Below are 16,586 nucleotides of genomic sequence, written 5' to 3'. Positions count from 1 at the left end.
ACTAAGTGTCTTAGCCAGAATCAATAGTATTTAGTTTGGATAAAATATAATGGTCACTGGGTTTTCGGACCCCACTAGTAGTCAAACAAGCCCACACTCGGTCAGAGCAGCTCCCCCGCCCTCCTCCATCCCTCCAGCCTCACGCCGCGTCAGTCGGGAGCTAAACGGGGAGGGAGGAGCAGCGGGATCGGGATAGGAACACTCTAACCTCCGTTGTGTCGACGCACATACCCACCTGCTTTTACGCACATATTTTGAACGCATAATTAGTTTTTTTACTAACACAAAAATCGTGAACATAACCGGGGTGTTGGATACCAGGAGGACGGCATGGGAGGGCACACGGCGTTTCTGCTGTTACTGGTGGCGACCTTGACGCTCTCAGCCGAGGTGAGTACAGCGGAGGGAGCTCGGGCTGTGGTGGGAGAGAGTCGGTAAGCCGGGTCCCTGGCTCCACTCACCATCAGCGGTGGGCCTGCAGCAGGCTCACCGGGGCTGCGGGCGGAGCACGGCAGCGCTGTCGAAAACAATCAAACGAACAAACAACATTGACTTTTACCAAGATAAGATAACGGTCAGAATGTAAACGCAGCGTGAGCTCATGACGTAACGGTGAAAACATTCTACACTGTACGTTAAGTTACACGTTACAACAATCGCCTCCGCCGCCAAAGATAACATCATTAACGTTAACTTACTTGGTTTATCCAAGGCCTACACTCATTTTGACCCAATATGTCATTTTTCCCCCCCTGACAGTTATAAATATCTGTTGTTGCTTTTATAAAGAGCTCAAATGTAAGTCAGTTTTAACAGCGTACACACATATTTACTGCGTAGAATTAGCAAACCGAAGCTAGCTACCATGGCCTACCGTTAGATGTCAGTGATTGACAGCTTTGCCCCGCCGTGTTGGACGTGTTATTGTTTGTCTTGGCGTGATTTTGTTTATTTATTTAACAACGTCGGTCTCTTGTAAAGCTGTTTTTAAAATAACTAGTCGCTGCCCTAGGTAGATAATCAAGTTAAATCACCATACCACTGCAGTAACTATGGTCAGCGAAGCTAGCTTTTTTTTTTTTTTTCTTCAGAAAATGACACGGATTGGCATGGCAACCGTGGAGTGTTAACACGTCAGTCAGTAAATCCGAGATGTTGAGGGGTTCAAACGCCTTCATACATCGGGGGGTGTAGCCTATATGTGACAAATAATGCAACACAAACAGTCCAGTTTTGGTGTGGATAACCAAATGTCCTCTGGACTTTAGTGCTAAAGTGGAGCGTGTTGCTGCTGCGTCGACCTGGCTCTCTTGGTCCAGCAGCACAGCAGTGTTGCAGCTACAGGGTGATGATATTGCTAAAGAAAATAGAAAAAAAAGAAGGATTCAGCGTTTTTAGTTTGACACAAGCAAGATGGCGCCTGCTGCTGCTGGACCATAGAGATACACACACAGCTCAGGAGGACCAGATGGAAATGGGATGAACAAGGCCTACATTGCAATATGTGTATCACTGGATGACTACAGTTGAGTTTCCATAACAATACTGCAATTACGGATATGCGCTTTTGTGAAGTGCAGACAAATGAACATACAAACATTCCTGCCTTAGCTTCTCAAAACCTTGCTGCAGGCAAATATTGCATTACAGGAATGCCTTAATTATGTGTGACAGACACACCTTTTCGTGGTTCATTTAAGGATTTCTCTTTATTATTAATACTGTCACCCAACTTGTCCTTCCTGTTACTAACTGTCCTAAATTCTGTGACTGAACAACTTGGATCTGAACCAGTAGTGTTCAGGTTTTTTTGTGTGTCTGGGCTTGGTTTTACGACACCGTTCCCACTAGATAGAGCTGTATTTATGACATATTGTTGCTGTAACATTTGTGTATTTTAATAGTTTTATGTATGATACACTTGCGGAGATCTGTTTCCTAGTCCACCCATGTAATCTGAGTTGAATACACCCATTGTTTTGCTGCATTTCTTTTGATGCTGCAGGCTGGGTCATGATGGAAAGAGTCACACAGTCCCTGCACCATGTGCACCAAGATGTGATAACCTGTGTAAATACTTTCACCCACACTCACCTTTGAGCTTGTTCCTTGATATTAGAGCAGGTCAGAGTGGTTTACCTCAGTGTAATACTAGACAAATAATCACAAGAGCAATAAATTGGTAGCGCAGGGCTCGATGCAGCTTTGCCTTCTATGTTTTTATCTACTTGGAGTGCCTGTATCAACAGCTTTTTATGGATTAATTTGCAGATTTGCATGGTTTAGTGCTGATGTTTAGCTACGATTCTGAAATACAACCTCACCTCATCACATTACATTCTTTAAAAGATGTTTTTTTTCCCAATAGTGAGTAATCTGTGACACATATTCACGCCACACTGCCTCAGCCAGGTGTTGGGTCACGAACCCAATGCTTACTGTTGCAGTTTGTTTGTTTTACCGTTTTGGTTGAAATCAAATGAGCAAGATGATTGTGCCAAAGAGCGAAAATATATAATGGATTTGCACTGATGGGCAATGATAAGGTGGGAAAATAGTAGTTTCAGTAGAACTTAACAATGCGCTATCCCACCTTGACTGACAGGTGACTAATATGCTATGCAGATCTTCACAGGATAACATGGCATCCAGTTGGGATTAGTCATCATCAATCTTTTTGGATGTCTACCAGAAAAAATAGACAGCTCAAAATGTGAAACACATTGAAACGTCTATGTTTCCTCAAATGCAGAGGAAAAATATAAAGTGCAGATAGGCACTATCCTATTGGACAATAGAAGGCAAAAGCCAGATCATTCAAAACACCGTAGTCGCTCAGATGGATTTTTCTGTGGTTCAGTTTGTTTTTCTACTCTTTTCTATAATAGCCTAATTGGCATTCCTTCACACCCATTGCTTTTTCTCATAACACAAGCGAACAGTCCTTCATGTAAACAGCTTAGCTATCATGCATTGCTTCAGCTTAAATGTTAAGTAATTTTATTTATTTATATTTATTTCAACTTATGGCGTGATTCAAAAGAGGTCCTTATCCTTTTGACTCACGAATTTCAGCACCGTAGAGAGAGAAAGAGAGCCATAGGTGCAGGATTGTATGTGAAAGGAGGTAGAATAAACTGGCAGGGACTAAATACACATAAGCTGCTTCAGGAGATAAATGTGGTGAAATTATGCAATCTTTATTGTTGCTCTTGTGTCCCCAGGTGCCTGCTGATGACTCTGTGGGTTTGCTAACTGAGCCTCAGGTGGCCATGTTCTGTGGCAAGCTCAACATGCACATCAACGTGCAGAGTGGGAAATGGGAGTCTGACCCCTCTGGCACCAAGAGCTGCATCGGCACCAAAGAAGGCATCCTGCAGTACTGCCAAGAGGTATTTAAACAGAGCGAGACAGCAGTGCAGCAAATGGGAATTAGATGAGGACACAGAGAGTCGGTAGTCTGGGGCCGTTTAGTGGCTGTTTTGGTAAGCAACCGGAACCAGGGTGAGAGAGACAGGCCTTTCTGTCAAAATAAAAGCACCAAGCTAATAAAAATGCAGTGAAACCTTTTAATTTAAAGAATATAATATGCAAGAAAATCCCAGAGCCATTAAGTTAACCTTTTTCTTTTATTGTATTTAACTTTATTACAAGTTATTGTCTATTTTATACGTTTTATTTTGGTGAACACTTTTACTTTGGTCCAGGCTCTTGTCCTCTCTGTATGAAGAGCCTGGTGACGCGAGGCTAGAGAGTCGGAGCAAGCAGACAGAACAAGAAGGCAGGTAATGGCGTAAGGAAAGGACAAACAATCTTTTTCTGTTCTACAGGTTTACCCAGAGTTGCAGATCACAAATGTTGTGGAGGCAAACCAGCCTGTCAGCATTCAGAACTGGAGAAAGAAAAGCCGCAAGCAGTACCGCAGTCACACACACATCGTGGTGCCGTACCGCTGCCTGGGTAAGCAGTTTCACTCACACACAGCCCAGGTGTATGCTACCAACCAGGCGTGGGCAATGATTGAATGTGTGAAGGAGCATATAAACCACTTGTAACGAACAAAAGACATGTTCATCATGTTGCAGTTGGAGAATTTGTGAGCGATGCCCTGCTTGTACCAGACAAGTGTAAGTTCCTGCACCAGGAGCGTATGGACCAGTGCGAGAGCCACCTGCACTGGCACACTGTTGCCAAGGAGGTGAGAAGAAACAAGAAGACAACACTTCATCTCACAATTAAGTTCATAACTTATATTACATCATGTTTCAAGGAGTTAATTACACCCTCAGAGACAAAAAGTCAAATACTGATTTTATTATATTATTATAACAGATAATCCTGGTATCAGTGCTGCTATATGAGGGCTGAAGTAACTGAATATTGTGTGGTTTCATTTTGGATGCTGCTGTCCATATGCGAGCCACAGAAGCTCCAAAGGAGGAATAATAATGAATGATGTCTATTTTCACTGTTAGTCCTGCGGAGATCGCACCATGAATCTCCATGACTACGGAATGCTGTTGCCATGTGACATTGACCGTTTCCGAGGAGTGGAATTTGTCTGCTGTCCGGCAGAAGCAGAGCAAGACTCTGACATCGCGGACCTGGAAGGGGCGGAGTCAGACGTCTGGTGGGGCGGAGCTGAGACCGAGGAGTCCGATAACAGGTGTGATTACTCGCACGCATTCGTCACAGGACACACACACACACACACACACACACTTGTTGATACAAATGCCAAACCGCTGTCGTTGCAGCATGTCACGCCCATCGGACGCCACCGCAGAGGACAATGAAGACGAAGATGAACAGGGGGAAATCTTCGAAAGGGATGAAAACGGGGATGACAATGAGGACGACGAGGAGGACGAGGAAGATGAAGACATGACCGATGAGCGCGACAGTGACGAGCGCGGTTCTAACATCGCCATGACAACCACCACCACCACCACCACTGAATCAGTCGAGGAAGTCGTGCGAGGTAAGAAATCAAGTGAAACACCCAACATGCTGTTTAGATGTTGTCAATCAGTGGTTGTTGTTTTTTGTTTTTTTATTTCAAAACAAGTGACACTTCTTTTATGTTTTCCATGAGACTCACATGAAGCTCACATTTTAATTCATTTTTAATTTACCTGTGTGCACATGTCTCAGCTGTGTGTTGGGCTCGTGCCGAGTCCGGCCCGTGTGGCGACATGCTGGAGCGCTGGTACTTCGTGCCTGAGAAGGGCCACTGTGCTCCCTTCTTGTTTGGGGGCTGTGGGGGCAACAGGAATAACTTTGACTCGGAGGAGTACTGCCTAGCTGTCTGCAGCAGCTCTTGTAAGTCCCGGGACCAGAGCCGTTCCTGAAGTGTCCACACAACAAGCCTGATTCCTGTCCTCAGGCTGCTGAGAGATAGTCACTTTCAATTTCTTTGTTTCTTCCTGTCCTGAGTGTCTGATGGCTCTTTACCACTCAGAGATTCGGTTGCTTGGCCTTAAGTCTTGTGTTGAGCATTATTTTCTCAGTTATCTTAGATTATTTTTGTATATAATGTTATATGTTTTCACAGAAAGTAAATGAGGCAAAGTGATTTGTTTTGCTAGATAAGATACAGCGGGTGGGATTCTATATTGTTTCCTATTTTCAACAAATCTCATTAAAGATGCTTATCAACTCGCTTGCCAAGAGTTTGGTAGGAGGATTGATGCCACTCTTGCTTCTCTATGAATATAAAGCTGCCACAACCTCTGTTATCTTATCTGAAAAGACTGAAATTCATTCTTTATGCTAAGCCAACCAGCTGCTAGGTGAAGTTTTATATTAAATAAACAAACAAAGACAAGAGGTTGAACATTCTTCTAACTTGATGCAAAAAAAAAAAAAACCACCAAGCGGACAGTGTATATTTTAGTAGATGTTGCGTAAACATTAGTAAGACTTTTGGTTGATGGTAAGAAAAATATACTTTACCACCAACTGTATCCTTCAAAAAGCTTTTGAACTGGCCATTTCACTTAATCAGAGCTATTACTATGTTTAATGACAGTTAAACATTGTAGTCAAATGAAGTGAAAATCCCCCCAAAAAAGGCAAGCGGATCAAGTGAGTGTCTCTGTTGGAAACCAGCCATGATGCTCTGTCCTTCACTCTCACATTAAGTCCTTAATATCCATATAATTTAATGACTCTTTTATTCATTTTCTAACCAGAAACACTAACTGATACTTCTTGCAGCATGTGGACAACGCAGTGTGAATACTGAAGCCTAGATTTCAGTGTGCATCTGCATGCATTTCTATACTATATGTGTTTGCATGTAGTGGCAAAGTCTCATGTCTGCTGCTGCAGCTGTGTTGTAGTCTGACCTGGCAGATGTGAGTCTATATAGTGTCGCCAACACATCTCTTAAGTCGCTGAGTGTGTTGATAACCCGTGTGTGTGTGTGTGAACAGGGGAGAGTTGTTGTTAAAGGTTAACGGGTTGATTTCCTGCTTGCACTCAGAGGAGCACCACACTCTGTCGTCAGTGGTGCAGCCTCTGCCCTGATTCTGACTCGGCACTTTTCATCTTATCTCAACGCTCCCACATTAAACAAAGGCACAGATGGACATAAACACACTCAGAGTGGGAAACTCGTCACCCTTTGTCCCCTGATTATCTGTGTCTTAAACCATGTATTAAAACTGTGTGTATTTAACTGTTGTATGTCATTAACACGCGTTTAAACCCAGCTGCAGTGCTTTATGTCTTTTAACTTTCTGTTTGTAACAGTATGTGTCTTGAGTCGAAACTTTCGTCATGTTGCCTTTATGGATTCCTGTTCGGACCAGTATTCCTGTATTTATCTTTGATGCATCCTCTTTCCTTGTATTGATTTTTGTTTTGCGCCATGTGTTTTGTGTGTTTTCCTCTCCTGTCCTGACACCTGATTTGACTCCTGACTGTTGTTCTTCCCCGTCCCAGTGCCAACTATGGCTCCCAGTCCTCCGGATGCTGTGGATCGCTACCTCGAGTCCCCAGGCGATGACAATGAACACACTGACTTCCAGAAGGCCAAGGAAAGTCTGGAGGCCAAACACCGTGATAAGATGTCCCAGGTGTGTGCGAGTGTGTCTTAGGTTGGCGATGAGGCCGCCAAGACATCTCAGATGACGTTACATAACCTTGGATTTTTCAGGATTAAATGACTGCTATTGTTCCTGACATGACACTTTTTTTAATATCCAGGTGATGAGGGAGTGGGAGGAGGCTGAGAGACAGGCCAAGAACCTTCCTCGTGCGGACAAGAAGGCTGTCATCCAGGTAGGATACACACCACGGCACATTTCATTATATGCATTTCTGTGTATGTCCTCAGAATCAAGATGAGTTATTAAAGATGATGTGGTAACGCTTTACTTGACATAATACTGTCATAACCAGGACATGACACCTGTCATAAACATCATGTTATTTCACTTTTGATACAAAGTTGACATTGTTTGAGATGTGAAAAATTGAGAAGGAGGAGACTGCCTTGCACAGCACAGATAGGAACCTCACAATGGCACCGGTGGTGTCAGGAATAAAGTCCAAAAAAAAAAAAGGAAGGAGTTCCACCGCACACAAAGGGGTCGTCCTTTCATCAGGCTGATGAAGCACACACGGGTGAAAGGTGTTGCTGCTTGACTTTTTAAATAAATCAGTGTTAAAACGACCCCTTTGTGTGCGATGGAACTCCTTCCATTGTTCGAGATGTCCTTGTTATGACAACTTGATATAAAGACAACATGACCTGTCATAGCAGACCTAATTGCCAAAATTAAACAAATATTGTTTTGACATTAAAATAATCATAGTTTGAATACATGGACACAAGATTAGTGCTTGTAATTAGAATCATTTTCACTGTTTTTTTTTATATGGATTATTAGCCTCATAATTACTGAAACAAGATTAAAATGATCCATATCAAAATTAAAACCATACGATAAATGTTGGTATTCATAATCTGATTTATTGAAAAAAGTAGTGGTAATAATAATAATGCTTATTGTTGTCTGTGGACTGTGTGTGCGACGCAGCATTTCCAGGAGAAGGTGGAGGCTCTGGAGCAGGAGGCAGCAGGAGAGAGGCAGCAGCTGGTGGAAACCCACATGGCCCGTGTGGAGGCTCTGCTCAACAGCCGCCGACGCCTTGCTCTGGAAAATTACCTGAGTGCCCTACAGGCCAACCCTCCACGGGTACTCACACACATGCTCGGACATATCCACAAACATACCTTTGCACTTCTTGAGCATTGTGAAGAACAGCCGGGCAGTCAGTACGTTTACATGACACTTGAAAAAACTGAATTATTGCCTTAATCCGACTATAACTGGACAAACGATACAGTGCATTTCACAGCGAGAGGATGTGTTTTAGAGAGAGAGAGAGAGAGAGAGAGAGAGAGAGAAAGGCTTATTAAGTTGTTTATATTCAGTTTATTACTCTGTGACAGAAAAGTCAACAGGACAGGGGGCCGTATTATCCCGCTGAAACGACACACATCACTCCATGAGGAGGAGGACACAGTCAGTTATTCGATTTTCTCTGTTGCATGTAAACTGGGACAAGGACAGAAGTCCGATTAGACGCCAAAACCGAATTTTGAGTATAGCTCGATTAACCTGTGCATGTAAACGTACTGAGTGAATGCATCCTGGCTACAGTGAAGGACGGCCCACTCTACTAACGTACTCTGCCACGGTCTAATCGTTCTCCCATACAGTTTTTTTTTTTTTTTGATGAACTAAAACTATTTTAGAGCACATAGAACATGCACAATGTCTACGTCAGAGTGGCTGAAAAGAATAACACACACCTGTTTATTTGCATAGAAAGCAGTGAACCGAGGTTGAATCACAAGTGGTTCCCCCTTTAGACGCATTTTAAACCCGTGTGTGTGTGTGTGTGAAGCGATGTACTCAGACTTGATCGCTTTTGGTTGGATCACTGGAGACGCATGTTAATACCGAGTTGTGACGTCTCTCAGGCTGTGGTGGCTGAGGTGGGGGGAGGTTGATCTGAAACTGTTACCGAGTCACGGGGGATGGTGTCAGGAGGGCTGCTCCATTGTTTTTCAAAATGTCAGTAAACCACAATTCCCTCTGCTGAGCAGCCATTAATGGAGGTGGGAGCTGCTGGGTTGTAGTTTATGACCTCTCTGAGCCCCTTCCAGACAGAAGCAGAGTCTTTTTACGGTCGTTTTGCCTCTCTCACAATTGCAAAACATGTATTCTGGCTCTCCTAAACACTGTTACCATGAGCAACCTTAACTGATTGATCTTAGCGGTGAATCAGGGTTTGACATTCACTCACTCATCTGCAGTCTGCTGGTAGCAGCTGAACCATCCCACTTACTACAGTCCAAGCATGTCCAAAGATCCTCTGAAGCTTCACCGTTTGATTGCTTTGATGTCTTCACAACAGGTTTTACGCAGTTGCAAAGCGTCATGGGTGATTTAGTCATGACGGTTTCTTTCTCAGTGATAATATCCTGCTGTCATTGTGTAGCAAATATAAAGAGCTGTGTGAAATAAAAACAGCACATTTGTTTTTATAACGTATCCATTAATGTAATAACCCCACTAACACCTGCAACGCTGCCGCCACCAGCCTCGTCAGGTGCTGAATCTGCTGAAGAAGTACGTCCGTGCGGAGCAGAAGGACAGGCAGCACACGCTGAAGCATTACGAGCACGTCCGCACCGTTGATCCCAAGAAGGCTGCGCAGATCCGACCTCAGGTACTGTACACCTGTCAAACTAGGTGTTACAGGTGCATCTCAGTAAATGAGAATACCATGGAAAGGTTTATCTATGTCAGTCATTCAATTCAAAAAGTGAAACTAATACATTATATAGAGCCATTACACACAGAGTGAAATATTTCATATCTTTATTTATTTAATTTTCTTTTAATTGTCATGATTATGGCTTACATTTAATGAAACCTAAAATTCAGTATCTCAAAAAATTGGAATATGACAAAAAAAGACAAATTTAAAAAAAAAGTATTTTTAATATGGAAATGTTGGTCTTCTGAAAAGTATGTCCATCTATATGCACTCAATACTTGTTTGGGGCTATTTGACTTGAACTACTGAAATTGACTTTTCCATGATATTCTGATTTATTGAGATGCACCTGTATGTTCTGATAGATTTTCACACATCTTGTCTTGTGACTTTGAGTCTTCAGTAACTGGAACTTATTCACTTTCTTCTAACCTTTAGGCTTTGACCCATCTACGTGTGATAGATGAGAGAATGAATCAGTCACTGGGCCTGCTCTACAAAGTGCCAAGTGTGGCCAATGAGATCCAGAACCAAGTCGGTCAGTGTTCATACTTTTCTCTTTTTAAATGACAAGCTGTGTTTTTTTTTTCGTGGGGTCGTGTCAGGCTCCTTCTTGACCGGGAACAGTGGCTTTATGGCCACTCTGCTTCTTGCCTGGCATATCACAGCGTTAAGATTCGCTAACTCGTGGCAGTAGCTTGATATTTAATGTACTGGTAGGAGACTATTATATCTTCTTATCTGTCCCTGAGCAATAAAGTGAAGCTAGTGTTAAACTATTATTGAAGTTTACATCAGCCTGCTTTGAAAATCTGCTTCCACAGACAGTAGACGCCTTGTAATCTAGTGCAGATGCCTCAAATCAATCTCAATCTGCTCATTATTAAGAAAGGAAGTCTAATTAAACCATCTTAAATTTGCTGTGGGAGTATACAGACTGCACTAATTAAATAACCCCACAACCTCCTGTAGTGCTGAGTGAGGGTGAAAACAAGTTTTACAGCATGTCTGAAGTCCAGTGATGAATGCTGTGCTGAAGGCGCAGTATCTTTTTCCTCAGTAATCAGGACAAGTGTGGATTTCACTTCACTTGATATGCATTTTTTTAAATTTTTTTTAAAGTCATCTCATTTTGCTCTCACTTCTCCTCTCGATGTGTGATGACAGTGTCTCTCCCACTCATTTTTTCCCACTTCTTCTTCCTCTTCGTAGCGGTTATTGTGCAGAGGGTTCAGTCGGAGCTGTCTCAGCAAGTCTCTTCCCTGCAGAGCAACGGGCGGGTGAGTCGAGCTGCAACCCACTCACATATGCACGGAGCCGGGCCCTGTAGAAGCTGCATGCTCTCGCTCACACATATAAATAGAATCACCTCTGCTCCTCTGAATGATATGGGCCGACACAACGCTGCACACAGAGGCTGAGATGCAGACAGGGTGGATTAAATGCAGAGAGAGGACATTTTAAGAAAAGACCATGAAAGCAGAGGCAAAATGAGTCCTTTCAGAGTTCAATGAAGAGAAATCAAACTAAATGTGATCTCCCTGGAGGATACTGCATCTGAAGAGTGAACTTTCAGTGAAATCACAGTTTAGTTTTTCTGTTTGAGCCACAAAACAGGAAATTGAAGGACTGAGTGACGCCTGACTCAGATTTCTAATGCATCAAATGGGACATTTTCAAAGAAAGCCTCCCTGACGTCCAGACTAGCTCTTACTGACGTAATTCTAAGAAAATTCTTTAAAAGCATTAAATTAAAAGCATCTTAGCCCCCTAAGGTGACTAACTGTTAAGAGGAGGGAGGATGACTTTTAAGAGGCCTAAGAGTTTCTTAAGCAGAGAAGGAAATGGCAGAAAGACAGAGAGAGAGATCGGAGAAATATTCTCCAAACACTAAATGACAGCGATTTAATTAAACGCTACAAATTAGACTGTGCAGGGATAATGTTTGTGGTCGACCTCCCACCGTGAAATACCACAATAATGGAAGAAATGAAGGTAATCGCACCATTATAATGTTTAACTGGAAAAAAAATGCACCAATGCAGCAGTGATGACTGTCAGTTACGGCGCTTAGCTACTGTAGCGCTGTCTGTCCATTTTCCACTGTATGTCCACACGTTGCAGAATCACAACGGACAACGATACATTAAATTGCTGCGCGTTGTTTTCCAATCTGCCTCTTGGCTTTCGCTGCAACTCTGGAGCTGAATTTCCCTCTCAAATCGTTATATACGTACGTACAGTATATGCGAAATGACCAGCATGGCAATTAAACATAAGCAAATAAATATCTCATAACTATCGGCATGCAAACACATGTCTGTATGTTCAAACAAAACCTGACTAACAATTTATTGAACTGTGTTAAGTTGTTTTCACAATTACACCGTGCCTTAATAACTAAGTTCTGTGATGAGCGTCATTTTTAGGCTGAGTTAGGAGCTCTCTGAGGGGACTCTTTGTGAATCCGGGCCCTGATGAATTCCCCTTCTGTGTTTGCAGATGGACGGCAGGGTGAGCTACGGCAACGACGCTCTGATGCCCGATCAGGCCTACAGCTCCGCTCCCATGGACCCCGGCCTGGACGGGTTCGGCTTCATCCACCCCGAGAGCTTCAACCAGCCCAACACAGAGAACCACGGTAACACACACACATCAATGATTAGAGACTTTGTTGTTATTGTTAAAAAAGTAAGCTATTTATCATATAAATCACCTTTTAAGAGATAGAAATTATAAAGACCTGTTGGATGATTGGTGCCAGTAACAAAACACTTGATAAGACTTAAGAAAATGTAGTTTTAATGAGATGTGAGCTGATAAACTGATATAGATAATAGGTAGATAATAATAATATGATATGTACAAAGATAATACATCATTTGACTCTTGAATCTTTTTGTCTATTTTTATTGGAACTTGTAGTTGAGCCTGTTGATGCTCGCCCAAATCCAGATAGAGGACTGCCAACGCGACCAGGTGAGTGTGTGTGTGTGTGTGAGAGAGATTCTTCCAAGGTGTTTCATCAATATCACATTTGACCTGTCTGCATATCATCATGTTATAACAAGAGACTCACTCGCTGCCCTGTGGAAGACAACGATTAGCTTATGTTTCCATTCAAGTGTTTATTATAGAACTACACACTGTATGTCTTAATCCTTTAGGTTTAAATTCATTATCTTCCTTTCAAATAGAAGTAAACACAGTTTTAATGCATCATTCATGTGTTTGGTTGCCAGTAGTCTTTCCTTCACTGTCTGTCCTGGTGCATCATTGCATATTATTGCCACAGACATTGCAATGTATGACACTTATTGTAAAAAAAGCCACAGTATACAGCCATTTTGTTAAATTGCAGATAATACAAACACAACTATTGACTTGTATGTTGAACAAAAATGCTCTTCCACCTTCAAATGATTTCACCCATTTGATTTATTACACACCTTTTGCATACTCCTTTCCTTTCAGTATCTGCGCTGAAGCCGGAGGAGATGCCAGAGGTGCGGGTGGAGACTGAGGAGAGGCAAAATGCCGGTTATGAAGTTTACCATCAGAAACTGGTATGAAAATCATTTAGCCCACTTCATCCTGTTATCTGTCAATTGCTTCTGGAACATAAACAGTTTTATTTTTCACTGGCAGGTGTTTTTCGCCGAGGATGTAGGGTCCAATAAAGGTGCCATCATCGGGCTTATGGTTGGAGGGGTTGTCATAGCAACTGTCATCGTCATTACCTTGGTGATGCTGAGGAAGAAACAGTATACCTCTATTCATCACGGTGTAATTGAGGTACAGAAAAGGACTGATTGAACGTGTGTGTGTGTGTGTGTGTGTGTGTGTGTGTGTGTGTGTGTGTGTGTGTGTGTGTGTGTGTGTGAAATCAGTGTTGCTGAGAATCTTTATAACTTTTCTTTTCTTTTCTTTTCACTGACCTTGTTCGTTTTGTCCGTGTTGCTAGGTGGATGCAGCAGTTACACCAGAGGAGCGTCATCTGGCCAAGATGCAGCAGAACGGCTACGAGAATCCCACCTACAAATTCTTCGAGCAGATGCAGAACTAAAAAAAGAAAAAAGAAAGAAAGAAACTGCTCATCAACATTTTTCTTCAGGCGTCTCCCAACCACTCTTCTCTCAGCACTCATCGTAGGGTCTGTTCCACTCGGCTCCCTTGCCAAAGCTCCTGCACCTTCAGCCACGCACCACGTTGAGGGGGGAGGGAAGGTATGAAGATTACTGCAAAGGCTGATTTTTATCTTGTTTTTGAAGGTTAGGAAAGGATAAGTGAAGTGTTTGTACCAGTGTATGTGTCAGTGAGGGGGTTTGGGCCAAAGGAATCTGACATGGAACAAAGCCTGCTCAATCCCCGATTCCCTTGATTGTACAGAGCAATGCTTGATCTTACATTCACCTGCATTTGGTCAGACGAGGGTCCCCTGCTCCAACTGCACAGTTCAGAACAACCTCATAGTGTTTGTACTGAAAAAACAACCCTGTTGACTATTTATATGAAGTTACTGCAGTACTGCGCCCGCAGCTGAGACCAGAAACGCGTAATCCCCCCCAGCAGTTTAATTCCTGGTCGCTCCTTCATCACTCCAACTGTTTGTTCTGTTTTCCTCAAACTCCCCCCACCCCACCGCCGCCGCCGCCCCACCGCCACGCATCCCTGCTCCCCTCGCTCTCAGATGACAGCTGTGCTGTGTTTGATGACATAACGGCTCTTAGAGCTGCCGATGGGAGGAGGGGCTCTCAGAGCATTAAAGCCCAAGTGTTTCAGGTTTGTTTTTCAAAAAAAGAAAAATATAGAAAAATACACATAATCAAAATATGTAAAAGTTGAAAAAGATTGAATGTTTTGTTTTCTGTTTTTTTTTTATGTGTAATATATTAAGACAGAGATTAGCTGTAAGTTTATGTAGTGCATGGCAATATTGACGACAGATACAGTTAACTGTATGTCGAGGTCCTCGGGAGCGGCCCTCCTCCTAGATATGTTAGCAGGATTGTACATTTGTAGTGTCTTCTTTGTGATCTTGTGATATGAAGAAGAAAAAGAGTATTCAGAATCTGGTCTGCTTTGATGTCACTCAGACTTGCTTTAACTGAATCTTGGCTCTTTATGCTCATCTCCATGCTTCACTGTTGTGTTAGCTGCATGGGCAAAAAACGCTCTATACTGTATGTAATATATGAAGTGTAATAGTATCCGAAAGGAAGACGATCGTGTTACTGTTTGCGTTCTATGCACTCTGTCATTTTTGTAAGTCTTGATTATTATTATTATTATTATTATTATCACCAAATATCATTGCTGTTTTGTCCCTGATGCCAATTCACACTGTTGCAGCACAATGAAGTTTTTAGGAGATTTTCCAAGAGTCTTATCATTCCAGATTTATCATTCCACTGTTCCTCTTGATCGCTAATGTTTGGAAAATGGATCTCCAGCGCTCGGTGGCCCAGTTTCATAATCAAGCTCCACCTCTTTGTCCTCTCCTCCCCCCTCTTCCCTCGTTTTGTTTGTGCATTCATCAGTCTTTTTTTTTTCTAACCCCCATTTCTCATGTTTATACTCTTTCTACCTGTGTCAGCAATATTGTACAGTGCAGCACTTTGGAGTCAGTTGTGCGAGTAGTTGATTAACAGATGGGACGCGTTGGCCTGTGAAGATCAGAGCAGTTTTCTAGAGACGGTCGGTCCCATCTCTTCATTCCTTCACAAAATCAGACATGCACATTATTCTATTTTTCTAGATTTCCTGTGTATACATTGTACAGTGCTTCTGTTTGTCCTGTGGTGGATATTTTCTTTATCTGCGCACATGTTGTCGAGTCTCTAAATAGTCTAATTATCAGTGGGAAGACGAGCACATCTCACATCAGCATGGAAGAGACACATGCCCCCCCCCCCCTCTCCTTCCCTCGTTAAGTTAATCACGCCACCTCCAGTTAAACATGAATGTGACATGCATATTGTGCATTTATACCACAGAAATACAACACATATCACCTCTATGCGTTATATCCACACATGTACAGAAACACTAACTGAAGCTCTTAATCAGGTGAATGTTATAAATTTGTATTGATGCTCACTCCGGGTGTCTTTTGAAGGCTAGTGACAAAAAAAGATGCTTTTTTCTCTCTCTCATTGATTCAGTGACCTTCCTCTGTGTGTAGTTAAATGAACCATTTGCTTAGAGTAAGAAAAAGCTTTCTACATTCACTATACCATGAATAAAATTTTGAATGTACATAATTACTTTCTTGTTGGCTGTCATGATTTAACTACACTACACAGGCCAAAAGTTTGGAAGCAACTTAAAGTTTCTGTTCACAATGTCTTTCCAGTATGAGTTCTATGGGTTTTGGGATGTATTTACTGCATGATCAGACTTTGCTTTCATTGATGTGCACGATTTTCCTCAATTTACCAGGCCATTGCTGATTAAATGTTAACAAAAAAGAAGATTTGCAAGAGTCACAACTTCAGTGCAAAAGTAAAATAACAAATCACTGTTTGCATTATTCACTTTAGCTCTTTGGCTTTTGAGAGTTTGCAAACAAAAATCCTAATAAATCTGTTAATATCTATGAAAAACTATCACAGAAATGACTATTAAGTACAGATTTGTACCCTGACGAAAGAAGGATACACTGAAAAAGAAAAATTGCAAAATGCCTAATGTTGCACAACAAAGGCGTTGACTACACTCTGAAGAGACTAGAAGAAATTTGAAGTTATGATAGAAAAAGGTCAATGTGTTCTTGGAAAGATGGA

At 42.2% G+C, this 16,586-nt stretch overlaps 1 protein-coding gene across 2 annotated transcripts; it reads left to right on the top strand.

Annotated features, from left to right (window-relative positions):
• Window positions 1-151: 151 nt before the first annotated feature.
• On the top strand, window positions 152-16,063 carry appb (amyloid beta (A4) precursor protein b). Of its 2 annotated transcripts, XM_085764271.1 has the most exons (18): window positions 152-390; window positions 3,225-3,392; window positions 3,831-3,960; window positions 4,086-4,198; window positions 4,476-4,666; window positions 4,758-4,981; window positions 5,155-5,322; window positions 6,949-7,082; window positions 7,213-7,287; window positions 8,049-8,207; window positions 9,622-9,750; window positions 10,240-10,339; window positions 11,014-11,081; window positions 12,304-12,442; window positions 12,727-12,780; window positions 13,276-13,367; window positions 13,450-13,596; window positions 13,766-16,063. In XM_085764271.1, the coding sequence occupies exons 1-18, from the start codon at window positions 331-333 to the stop codon at window positions 13,865-13,867; spliced, it is 2,253 nt and encodes a 750-aa protein (XP_085620397.1). In that variant the 5' UTR covers window positions 152-330; the 3' UTR covers window positions 13,868-16,063. The 2 variants fall into 2 exon arrangements, with proteins under 2 accessions (XP_085620397.1, XP_085620398.1); XM_085764272.1 differs by lacking the exon at window positions 5,155-5,322.
• The last annotated feature ends 523 nt before the right edge of the window (window positions 16,064-16,586 follow it).

This window comes from Trachurus japonicus, chromosome 21 (genome assembly GCF_045865225.1).
Source record: "Trachurus japonicus isolate A0001 chromosome 21, Traja_1.0".
Lineage (NCBI taxonomy): Eukaryota > Metazoa > Chordata > Actinopteri > Carangiformes > Carangidae > Trachurus > Trachurus japonicus.
This window is presented reverse-complemented; position numbering and strand designations above follow the sequence as displayed.

Bases quoted from the DNA above. Each gene is read 5' to 3' on its own strand.
- appb (XM_085764271.1), top strand. From the start codon at position 331: ATGGGAGGGCACACGGCGTTTCTGCTGTTACTGGTGGCGACCTTGACG. The intron at 3,393-3,830 runs GTATTTAAACAG...TCTGTTCTACAG, and splicing joins TCCTGCAGTACTGCCAAGAG to GTTTACCCAGAGTTGCAGAT. The intron at 4,982-5,154 runs GTAAGAAATCAA...CACATGTCTCAG, and splicing joins AGTCGAGGAAGTCGTGCGAG to CTGTGTGTTGGGCTCGTGCC.